This window comes from Gopherus flavomarginatus, chromosome 7 (genome assembly GCF_025201925.1).
Source record: "Gopherus flavomarginatus isolate rGopFla2 chromosome 7, rGopFla2.mat.asm, whole genome shotgun sequence".
Classification (NCBI taxonomy): Eukaryota; Metazoa; Chordata; order Testudines; family Testudinidae; genus Gopherus; species Gopherus flavomarginatus.
In genome coordinates this window covers 62,007,599-62,020,125 of record NC_066623.1, presented here as the reverse complement: position 1 = coordinate 62,020,125, position 12,527 = coordinate 62,007,599, and the positions used below count along the sequence as shown (strand labels likewise).

General features: G+C 41.7%; 1 protein-coding gene across 6 annotated transcripts in view; it reads right to left on the bottom strand.

Moving 5' to 3' along the window:
- RGL1 (ral guanine nucleotide dissociation stimulator like 1) overlaps positions 1-12,527 on the bottom strand; it is a 410,246-nt gene that overhangs the window by 351,000 nt on the left and 46,719 nt on the right. For 3 of the 6 annotated variants that reach the window (XR_007775373.1, XR_007775374.1, XM_050961415.1), the window contains exon 3: positions 7,895-8,005. The exons of 1 other annotated variant lie outside the window; for it this stretch is intronic. Coding sequence is in view for 1 of the 5 variants with exons in the window: in XM_050961415.1 (XP_050817372.1) it covers positions 7,895-8,005 (111 nt within the window). In the remaining 4 variants the exon portion in view is untranslated. Of the gene's footprint in view, positions 1-7,894; positions 8,006-9,036; positions 9,200-12,527 lie in introns of those variants that run through there. 2 more of the 6 variants (XR_007775375.1, XR_007775377.1) reach the window with 2 other exon arrangements.

The window sequence follows — 12,527 nt, the reverse complement described above, 5'->3', positions numbered from 1 at the left end:
GCTACGGTCCAAATCTGGGACTAGGTTATGACACCCCCCCAGACAGGTTGAGCCAAAACATAAAAACCCCACAGGAGAAAAGCTTAACTATGGCCAAAAACTAAGCAAAAAGAAATAGTCACATCTCTGAAACCTCATACTTTGAAGTAAACAAAGCCATAAAACTAACTGAATTAGGTTGAACCGGCTACTGAAATTGATCTCACTGACCAGTTATTTATTTAGCAGGTTCCCCATCTTCTTAAGGCACATCTGAGATCCTTTGTAAGAACCGCTATTACATTACATTAGTCTGTATGTCCCATCAAGAAATGGAGAAATTATGATTTGAAGATTGTCTCTCAAGCTTAGCTATCATTTGTAAGGTGCAGGAAATCAGCTTCACATGGTTTCTATCTTCTACAATCACCAGAGAGCCACTTCTGTTCCAGGATGTTTCCCTCCCAACCAGATCTTTCCAGGTCAGAACATGGCCCTCCACTTTCTCCTCCCTGGCAGGGTGAAACAACACACTCCAGTTGCCTTCTAGAAGTAAAGCTTCACAACATTTTTCAGACTTTATTTTTATAATCTTGACCATCTGTCACTCAGCCATGACTCTCATCATGCCTCTCTTTTGCATCATAACATCCGTTCTCCTCTCAGCATTTGCCAACTGGCTCCATATCCCTATCCTTATTACCTTCACCCCACTACAGTTCCCACTAGCTCTACCTGCTCCTCTTCCCCTCTTCCATCCCTTCTCTCCTCTCATCAGCACAATTCCAGCTCTACCCCTCTTCTTCTTCCCCTCTGGTAACATTTGTCCCAACTCTGGCCCTTCATCCATCCCTTCCCTCTCCACTTCCCATATCCATCCCCACCCTCTTGTGACACCATTTTGAGCCTCATGCCCATTCCTTCCTTTCCCTTGATGTCTCTGGAATGCCCAATCCATGTCTAAAAAGATAAAAGTCATTCACAACCTCTGCATAGCTCACTCCCTCCAGCCCCTGGCTCTCAGACCTCAATCCCGTCCTCTGTCAGGGGACTCTGCAGCTGCCCTCTCTTACAGAGGCCTCTCCTTCTCTCATGCTCCCTGCCTAGATCAGACCATGGTGGAGCTGTCAGGCTTCTCCTTTCCCATTCCTACTGCTTCCAACCCCGTTCCTCCTCCCCTATTCCCCTTTTTCTTCTCATTTGAACACCACTGCATAGAGCAGGAGTCAGCAACCTTTCAGAAGTGGTGTGCTGAGTCTTCATTTATTCACTCTAATTTAAGGTTTTGCGTGCCAGTAATACACGTTAATGTTTTTAGAAGGTCTCTTTCCATAAGTCTATAATATATAACTAAATTGTTGTTGCATGTAAAGTAAATAAGGTTTTTAAAATATTTAAGAAGCTTCATTTAAAATTAAATTAAAATGCAGAGCCCCCCAGACCCGTGGCCAGGACCCAGGCAGTGTGAGTGTCACTGAAAATCAGCTCGTATGCCGCCTTCGGCACACGTGCCATAGGTTGCCTACCACTGGTATAGAGTCATCTCTCCTCTGTCCCTCCATGTTGCTGTCATCTACCATCCACTCAACTCAACTCCTTTCCATCAATCTTCCTCTCTGATTTCAATTCCTAGCTCTCTCTTCTCAGTCTGCCATAGTCATCCTCGAGAACTTCAGCTCCATGTTAATGACACACGTGACCCCTTAGCTGCACATTTCCTGGCCTGCATGTCTTCATTTAACCTGCAACCCTGGCTCGGTTCTCCTACTCACCAAAAGAGCCTATCACTTGACTTGGTCTTCACCAAGCACAGCTCATTCTCTTGTGTCTGTTGCCACAGGCACTGACTTTCCATAGCGTCGGGGGGTACTCTTCCTCAGGCCCCGCTCCCACTCTACCTCTTCCCCCAAGGTTCCACTCTACCCAACCTCTTCCCACCCAATTCCACCCCCTTCCCCAAGCACACTGCGTCCTTGCTCCTTCCCCCTCCCTCCCTGCACACCACAAAACAGCTGATTGCAGTGGGTGGGAGGCGCTGGGAGGGAGAGGGAAGTGCTGATTTGCAGGGCCTGCCAGGAGGCGCTGGGGGGAACTGCTAGGGGTGCTGCCAGTGGGTGCTCAGCATCCCCTGTGGATGCTTCATCCCCAGAGCACCCACAGAATCAGCACCTATGTCTGTTGCTGATTTCCCCTTCTCTGATCATTACCTTATGCCTTTCAGCACTGCCCATCAGTCCCCCACACTATGCCGGTCACTCAGCCTTTCCATGACTTCCAGTCCATCAGCATTGCTGATTTCTCATTCGCTCTCAGACTTCTCCTCCCTGTACTCCCTCCTCTTTTCTTTCATTTATATGGTTGTTGACTCTCTCCACACTTTACTCTCCTCCACCCTTGACTCTTTTGCCCCTCTCTCTCATTGCAAGGTCTGCCCTACCAACCACCAGCCCAGCCTCACCCCCAATATCCACTTCATTTGCTTCAGCTCTCACACTGCGGAATTACTCTGGTGAAAATCCTGTAATAGGTCAACTTCCTCCACTACAAAATTCTGTCCTCTTCTCCTTCAATTCTGCCGTTTTCCTAGGTAAGTAACTCTACTTCTCCAACTTAACTGGATCACACAACCGCAATCCCAGCCATTTTTTCACCACCATCAGTCACTCCTGAAACCCTCCCCTTCTCCCACCTCCACTTCTTTCTCAGAAGAGAAAACTGACAAAATACAATGAGAGCTTCCTCCTCCCCGTGGCTTGATTTTCCTTCCCCACCCCCACAACTCTCTCTCTCCTTCTTCTCTCCATCACAGACATAGAAGCTTCTCACCTGCTCTCCTCCTCTAATCCCTCCACTTGCCCTAGAAACCCTATCCCACCCTCTGGTCTTCACACCCACTCTTGTCCTTTCCCTTACTCTTCCTCTTAACTTCTCACTTTTGCCTGACTCTTTCAGCTGGTAATACAGGCTGCTTTAGTCTCTGCCATCACAAAAAACACACCCTTGATCCACCTGCCTCTCATCTCTAAGCTCATTGAACATGTTGTTCACAATTGCTGTCTGGTGTCCTCTCTTCCACTTCCACCCTTGGCCCACTCCAATCTGGCTTGCACCCCTTGCACTCCACTGAAACCACTCTCAAAGTCTCCAGTGACCTCTTCTTAGCCAAAGCTCAGAACCAGTACTCCATCCTCATCTTCCTTGACCTCTCAGCTGCCTTCAACACCACCAACCATGCTCTTCCGTCCTCCCCTGGTTCTCCTACCTTTAATCCCTCCATCAGCCAATCCTCCTCACCCGCTCCCCAAACCTTATATCTGGGTAATCTCCTCTGCAAACACAAACTCAACTACCATCTCTATGCTCACAGCTTTCAGATTTACCTTTCTAATCCAAACTGTCTCCTTCTGCCCAAACTAAAATCATGAGTTTGAGCTGATGCCTAGAGATCAACAACATGACTAAAACAGAGTTCTTAATCTCTTCTTCCCTCCAAATCCTCCCTGCTACCTCCTTTTTCAATCTCTGTGGACAATATCACCATCCTGCCTGACATGCAGGCCTGCAACCTGAGTGTCATTTTCAACTTGGACTTCTCTCTGTCTCTCTACATCTTCACTTCCAGGCTAAGTGTAAATTTAGCAGATTCTTTCTGTATAACATCTTTAAGATACAAGCTTTCCTATCCAGAACACAGATGAAACTCTGACCCAGGATCTCATCATATTGCATTTCAGCATCCTTTTCTCTCTGCAGCATCCTTTTCTCTGGTGTTGACAAATGTAAACCCCACTCAAACCCATTCAGAATGCTACTGCAAAGATCATTTTTCTAGACTGTCACTTTGAGTATGTCTCCTCTCTCTCTACCTCCATCCAGTGGCACACCCTTCTCTATTACATCAAACATAGCTACTTGTTTTCACTTTCAAGGTCTTTCAACAGCCCATCCCTACTTCACCCATCATCTCTCATTGACTATTGAGAGGTCGACTTCCACCTCCCATCGGCCCATGATGCCAGCCTCCATAGCCCAATTGTTACATTTTAAAACAAGCACCTTTGTGCTTTCTCATGCTGCCCCTCATGCCTGGGAGGAGCTACCCATAAACATCCATAAAACAGTTAAGCTGCTGGTATGCAGAGAATACTGCATATCATGTGGACCAATATGGTCTCATTGTTTCCTTGTAGTCCTCCCATCTGTCTGTATCCATCTGTTGTCTTTTGTCTTAGGGCTTGTCTACATTACCTGCTGGATAAACGGGCAGCAATCTAGTCTAGATCGCATCTAGTCTAGATGTGATAAATTGACCGCTGAGCGCTCTCCTGTCGACTCCAGTACTCCACCAGGGCAAGAGGCACAGGTGGAGTTGAAGGGATAGCATCAGCCTTCGACTTACCACAGTGAAGACACTGTGGTGAGTAGATCTAAGAACGCTGACTTCAGTCACTTAACATAGCTGAAGTTAACAAATTTATTTGAGCATAGTACGTTTGTTAGTCTCTAAGGTGCCACAAGTACTCCTGTTCTTTTTATGGATACAGACTAACACGGCTGCTACTCTGATAGCTGAAGTTGCGTAACTTAGATTGATCCTCCCAAGTGTAGACCAGGCTTTATATATAGACTGAAAGCAGTTCAGGGCAGGAGTAGGTGTTTCTACAGTGTTTAGCACAACAGGATACTGATCCGTGACTAGGGTTCCTTGGCATTACGGTAACAGAAATAATTAATAATAGCAAGTTATAAGTTTTAAAGCCACTTAAAACTAAATCTAATGGATCAAACTGATGATCTTATGGAGATTTATAGTATCACAGCTAGCTTTCATAACATTGTCTCTGGTGAACGATACCTTCTTAAACACAGCCTTCTGCTAAAACAAAAGCTGAGTGGTTGGATGTTTATATACCAGACTCCTATTTTCAGAAAGGTTTATTAGTGCTATAAGCATTTGACTCTTGGCAGACCTTTGCTTACATGACCTCATCCGAGGAGTCTTTTTTTATTATTACTACAAAAATTTGAAATACTAAAAATTAGTTAGAGTTATAGGAATGCAAAGTGTTAAGATGCTTAACTGAGACCCTATGACTGACCCTTTTGCAGACCGCTCAGTTGTAATGGGTCCAGTGGGATGGGTGTCTTTGGATGCTTTCTGTGGTGGGGAATTTTGTTTAAAAAAAGAAGTTTAAATATGAAAGGCTGAAACAGACCGAATGGACTAGATTCATACATAGTCTCACTCTGTTGTCTTTTGTGTCATAACAATAGGGATGAATTTGTCCAAGATTTCAAGCCTGTCAATACTTAATGGTACTTTGTAAAGCGTAAAATTCTGATATAGTTGAAATAAACACGCAGATTTCTAATTCACTTACATTTTCGGTATGAATTCTGCAGCACTCTCTCCAATATGGTAAATAATAATTTACATTTTTACCTAGTGCCTTTCATCTAAAAGGATTACAAAGCACTTTATACACACAGCACCACTGAAAAGCAGCTACTTGGGGGTCACTGGATCAAACCACTACTCTGATGAAAAATGCCACAGGATATTTAATATCCATGCACAGTAAACAGGCCTTCAGTTTTTAAAGTCACAAAGGAAAGACACCTACCCCACTGCAATAAACTACAAGGAACTCAATTTCTCTTTCTTAGAAGGATGAAGAACTCAGTAGACCTTCACAGGATTTGCATTGGTAGTTCCAGGGAGCCTAGACACTCTCAACTTGACTTTTTTAAAGGAAAAATTGTTTAATCATAAAGAGTTCCTGTATTTTCCAAAGGAAAGCCCACATCCCGCTGTTGGATATGTATGCAATACTCTTCCATTGGCTTCAGTTTGACCTGAATCAGCAACCCACACAGGCAGGACTTACAGCATCATTAAAAAGAAAGAGAACTCCAACTCTGGGAAACCCAATGGCTTTTTGGAAGTAATTCATTTTATACAGTGCTAGCAATTACAAACCACTGAAAAAGTTAAAAATGTAGAATAATAAAACCACATCAGCTCTAGATTTCAAAGTAAAGCAAAACAAAACTGATGACACTTCCAAAAAACAGTTCTTCTTCTTTTTAAGGCAGAATGGCTGATGGAGCGCACATTAATCACCGGTGTTCTAGCATAAAGGCTGTTTATTGACCAGGGGACCAGTCCTGTTCCCACTGAAGTCAACAGCGAGAGCAGGCTCAGGTCCCATCCACTTAAAGGACTTAAAATATTTTAAGTTCTGAAGTGCTTAAAGTGAACAAAAAGGTTGTGGGACTGTTTTGATTTTAAAATAATTGTGCAGGATTATTGCTCATAAAAGATATCAGCCTGACAGCCCAGGAGACTGAATTTATCCATTTATGAACAGAACAGCTGCAGACTTTCTAATATGCAGCCTCCCTGCCCACAAATATACTTCAATCCTTACCTGGAGGGACCAGTTCTATCCAGCAGTAAAGGATAGTTCATCTTCCATGACGCTTCAGTCCTTGACCTCTCCCTACAATCAAAGTACTATACCAACTCCTGCCGGTTGTGGTGGTGGTCTCTGTAACATGGACACCTGTCCACTGACTACAGGTCTGAGCACCCCACTCCCCATCCATGGACGCTACTAAACAGTAGTGACTCCAATGAAAAGTGCTTCAGTCGTGGTGACTATATCTGTGGGACAATCTCACTCAAAACGGTTTTGACCTCTGGCAAAACTACCATCTGTGCAATTAACAGGAGCTCAAAAATACATTCAGCTATTTTTCCCCCAACCCTGCTATAAACAGGAGGCAGAGATGGGAAATTTGCCACTCATCAAAGGAAGCAGATTTGAAATAATCTGTTCTGCTTAGAACTCTGTGTACTTCTTGGAAATAGGGAAAGGGGAAATTCTGAACACTATCTGCATGCAGGGCAAAGTTTGCTTATCTTTCTAGACTGTGTTTTCAGTGCTGCTGTCTCGCACGTTGCTTTATGCCGTGATACCTGACAAAAAAAATCTATTTGATTTAAATCTCAGGGTAGCCCTAAGAGCCTTTAAATTATTGACCTTATATGGATTGAGGAAAGATGTTTTTCAAACTGGTAAATAAATCTGATCTAGAATGTGTATTGTGCCTTTCATTCTGAAGGAAATTTACAAATAGATAAAAATATGGGCCAGATCCTCAAGCGGTGTAGTGACATAGCTCCATTGGCTTTAATGGAGTGATGGCATTTGATACCAATGGAGGGTCTAACCTTATAGGAGTTTAGGGCATTCAGCATCTTGCAGTATTTGGCCTTCTATACAGGCCTTGTTTCACCCACATCTAAAATGCACCTGCCTTTGGGATGAAACACTGCACTTGTGTAATAGCACATAGCAACACTGCACAACTGTGTAAGACAGAAAGAGAAGATGAATGGTGTATGCAACTGAAAAAGCAGTAAAATTATAGCCCAGTTCTGCTCCCATTGTAATTAATGGGAGTTTTTCCATTGACTTCAAAGGGTCCTGGACTGAGTCCACAGGCAGACAGAATGTAGGTATGTACAGTTGTTAGAATGTGTCCAGGTCCAGGGGCCTGATCCTGAGGGGTAGAGAACACATACCACTCTTAGTGAAATGATTGAGAGTGCTCAGTTATTTTCAGGATCAGACCCTGGACTAAAATCCCTACACCTGCAAAAAGTACTATGGGATCCATGACCACAACTGATCAAATCCTAGTCTTATATATCATCCAGAAGATTAAAGAGTTGAACATAATAGAACTTTCTTTCAGGCATTGCAGATACCGAGTTGTTCTTTAATGTTAAAACCAGTCTCTGCTAAAAGTTAATACCATAACTATGCCGTGGAATTCAGCTCTTTGGACCAGGGCTCCAAAGTCTACAAGCAATCTCTCAAGATGCCACTGCGCCGGTTTTACTCACCCCTAGCCATCTTGCTCCTTTATTGGCAGCCTGTTGAATCTGTACTCTTTTGAGGGTGACATGGTAAACAGCTCCTTCCTCTACCTCTTCACCCCCGTCCTGAATTGAGCTCTGCCATGGAAGGGGGGGAAAAAAAGAGAGAAAGAAAAAAAAAAGGTACTTTTTCCCCCTTCTCTGCTAATCACAATCTGTACTAGCTGCTATACTGCTTATTGCAGAGCTCAGCGCACTAGATGGGCTGTACAAAGTAAATATAAGAATCAAAGCAATCCAGGACACTTTTCGATTGAGGGAATGCTGAGATACTCTTGGCAAGCTGCCATTTCCGATGGTATCAGGATATCCTGACTTACCATTTAGTTCTTTTTCCTAGACTTGCACATATTTTAAATAGTTTTATAGTCTTTTTTGAAGGAAATGATTCCATTTTGATTAGTAAACATTTTTAAAAGCAATTACTCTTTTTGGTTTTCCTTTATGGAAAGAATTGTACTTTAATAGAGAGGAGTTACATAGGCTGAGATCATTTAAACTTAGAAACTAAAAGTTATTTAAAATACAGTGTGTCTATTTCTTTTGACACTAGGGATTAAAAGCACTTTGTTTTGTTTTTTAATATTATTTCAGGCTACAAAAACTTCCCAGGGCTAAGACTTTGAAAGTTACAAATATCAGAAAGCAGAAGCAGCACCATAATATCACATCAAAACTTTAATTGAAACATAACCTGAAATAATTCTCCATTTTATATTTCCTAATCTAAAGAACAAAACAGAAAAACAAAGACAAACCACTATTGCTGAACCAGAAAAAAAAAAAATCCTGAATTCATCCTCTAGGACTCATCTAACTTCCCTTTCTCAAATGTTTCCCTCTTCTGTGCCATTCCACAACACACACAGAAAGTCAATTACTTTGCAGATAAGCATTACTTTAAAAGCAGTAATGCACACTAAGAGGTAATTATACAGAACAATGAGAAGGAGACTTTAAAAGTGGGTCTCAAGAGATTGCAGACACAAAAAGTTGCACACAAATATGTCATCAGTGTGCCAGATTCACTCAGAAAGAATACAATCCAATCCTGAAACAGGGATTCTCCATCTAAAAAGTCTTTAGAGAAGTAAGGGAGCTCTAGTTACCATTTTAGCTTTCCAAAGCAATTTCATTCTCAGTTTCCTCTTCAGGACATCGACGGGGCATGATGGATCCTGTTCTGAAGCAAACAGCTTGTACAATCCTCTCACATACTTTCTCAACTCAGTAGACAGCACTCTGCCTCTGCTGCTTGGGTTCTGCAGTCAATTCATGACCACAAAGAACTGTGAGCGGTGTGCTGGGAGTGAGAGACACACGGAGAGACTCCTCCCCCATCACACACACACACACTGTGATGTAAGGTTTTCCTGTTTATGCTCATGAATTTAAACTCCCCTTTCTAAGCATCACCATATATAAAGTTACTATAAAATAATCTTTCAGTGCTTAACGATCCTTCAACATTGTGCTAAGCCTCTGGAATTCATCTTAATTTCCTGATACATACTAGGTACCAAAGTAATTTTTCCCCCCTTCCTTAACTATAAGAGACAAAGAGAGGGGAGTGGTTAAGGGGGAGGGTTAAATAAACTGCTATTATCCACTTGCATAGACTTCTTTGAATAATTAAATCAGAGCGACTCCAGCCAGGCATTAACAATGTAAAGCTGCAATACCAATAGAGGAGTTTATCTTTATCTTTCAGAAGCACAAAAATGGTACCTCAATATTCTAAAAGCCTTTAGAATTGAAAACCATTCAGAATCAAGACATTCAAAATGGGTTTTATAGTGCACTGATCTGATGGCAGAACAGAACAGACTTTCTGAAAACTTCACTTAAAAGACAAACATAACACATTCTCACTTCAGCAAAATGAGACTCAGGAGTTTCCATCAAACAAGAGAGGATCTTTTTTTTCCTATTAAGAAAACTCAAAGTTTTTCAGTGGTGATTCTAGGTATGTTCAGGGGAATCCTGCAGTATTATTTACTTACCCAGCTCAGTAAGTGTACAATGCACTTTACAGAACAAGTATAAAATGACAGGAACACTGCCTTGAAAAGATGACAGTCTTACTCAGGAGATGTGATACATAGTTCAGCTTTCTGGACACAAGGAGATGCAGAATCCTCATGGATGACAGAAAATTAAGCCAAACTTGGAGCTTTTTGACCAAATTGTTTTCAAATTATGAGATGGCAAAAAATTGCCTGTAGTCCTTTTGGAGGCTCTCATCCCATTAATTTGTAGCAAATACAGAGATAATTGTAGTCCATTTTCCAAAATCAGTAACGTACATGAAAGTGTCACAAGCAATTCACAAACATGGGTTGTTTTTTTAAACAAAAAAGGCCAATTTTTTTTAAGTGTCAAAAAATCAGATAGCCTGAAGAGTTCTGGTTGTGAATATATACCAGTGACATTAGGGGGAAAAGCTAACAGAGTGTTCTAGTTTAAAAAACAAATAGCTTTGAATGTCCTAATTTTTGGTTAAGATTGCATATTAAAGATCTCCAGAAGTTTGAAAGTATGGCTCAAGATAGCTCAAACTACAGTTAGTATATCATCCATACCATCTACACCTCTCCCAATGATATCAAACTTTACTGTTACGCACTGTACATCTTCAAACTTTGCAATATAAGCCACTCACTCTCATTCTATTTACCCAGGCCTGGCACACTAATGAACACCAGTCACTCAATACTGCATGTAAGAGCCATCCACCCCAAAGATCAGTTCTAGCTCTTTCAATTCACCTTCTCTTTGTAAGCCACCTTCCCACTATTAACCAAGAAAACACAACAACATTTTCACATCTTACCCTCTACATACAATCCATAAACAACACTGGCCAATATCTACCATTCCATTATATGCCACAAAGCCTTAACTACCCTATATAGACTAGAAACCCCTGCATGATTCATATTATCATAGAACCTAAGAGTGCTAGTCATGAACTGGGAACCCCTTGTGGTAGGCGCTGTACAAACACGACTTACTTTTCTTCATAATGTGGGTCCACGACACCTCACCCTACACATTCAATCAGATATCCACTCTGAACCTTGCCAATGTACAAATAATAGGCACAGATGTGAATGTACCTCATCTGAAGATCTCAAAGCACTTTACTGACACTAATTAAGTTCTCCTCAGACCATCTCAGTGAGGCAAGTAAATAGTATAGTATTAGTAACCCTTTTTCAGATGAATAAACTGAAGCACACTGAAGTCAAGTGCACAGGATCACTCAGTGAGACAGTAACAAAGCCAAGCACAGAATAAAGGAGCACAGACCCCTGCTCTAACTACCGGTAGACTTACTTATACATATTGATGTTATTACCAATTAGGGCAAGCATGGTGCTAACTAAGGGAGACTACCACTTGCAGCTGCTAACAACAGGAAACAAGGAACATTATTTTAAGCTATGAAACTAAGACTGAAGTGTATTGCCATGGTTGAACTCCTTTGACTATTTTCCAGGCTATGTGTGTGTTTATTTGTTGGTTGTGTAATACCCTAACGATCCAGGATATGTTGTATGCTATACTAGATAATGTCTCTGTGTGTTACAAGCAACTACTAAGTCTGGTAGCCTACAAATTTAGAAGTATGTTTTAGGTGCAGTTTTACAGGCTAGCTGAGCTGAAAATTTTGCATGCTAAAAGTTGGAACATAATTTTTGACATTCAAAAACCTGGATTTGTGTTGAATACATAAAAATGAATCAGCAATTTCATAAACTGGTTCTAAAAATTTGGCTCATTAAGAAGCAAAATATAACAGGTTCCCACGTGAAGAGGGGAGGATTCATACTGCCAAAAGTAAAACACCAAGTCTGGACAATTATCTATTATCAAAAAGATGAGTTCTTGGTCAACTGTCCAGTTGACACTACACTGAGGTATCATGTTCCAGCACCAGAGCTAGCAGTCACCAAAGAGGCAAGTACTTCTAATCCATTGTGTTTTCATTGCAAGAAATTGGCAACAAGTTGATGCAAAAAAGAAGAAAGCAGCCCATATTTGACCGTATCTTTCTCCTATTGAAATCAATGACAAAAGTCCCCATTGATTCCCAGTGACAAAGATTGGTGCCTTCACGATTGCCTGGTCACTGAAAGCCAAGCTCAGCACTGTGCACTCAAAATAGGGTGTAATCCCTCCTCCTGTACATGTCTGTGAATCCTATTGGTTGCCGATATCTGAAAGAAATGGGGGTGGGAGCACGGGGAAGATGAGGCAGGAATGTCAGTCAACACTTCCACATCCAGATAGCAGGTGAGACAGCCAGCCACCCTTGTAATTGATTCAACCGGCCATTAGTTATTTGGTTATGATTTTGACAGATCCATGGATTTACTTATTAGCAAGGATCAGGATGGACATTCTGTAAGTGCAGAAGGGGTTCTTCAATGAAACTGTAAAGGGCTCACAAAGCTGATTAATTTGTAAATTGTTATTTTTAATTATGTAATGTGCCAAGGTGCTTCAGCAATTGGCACCGATATACTTTCTAAACAAACAAACAAACCCAACCATTTCTAATAAATCAACCAGTAGAAGGGAGGATAATATTCAA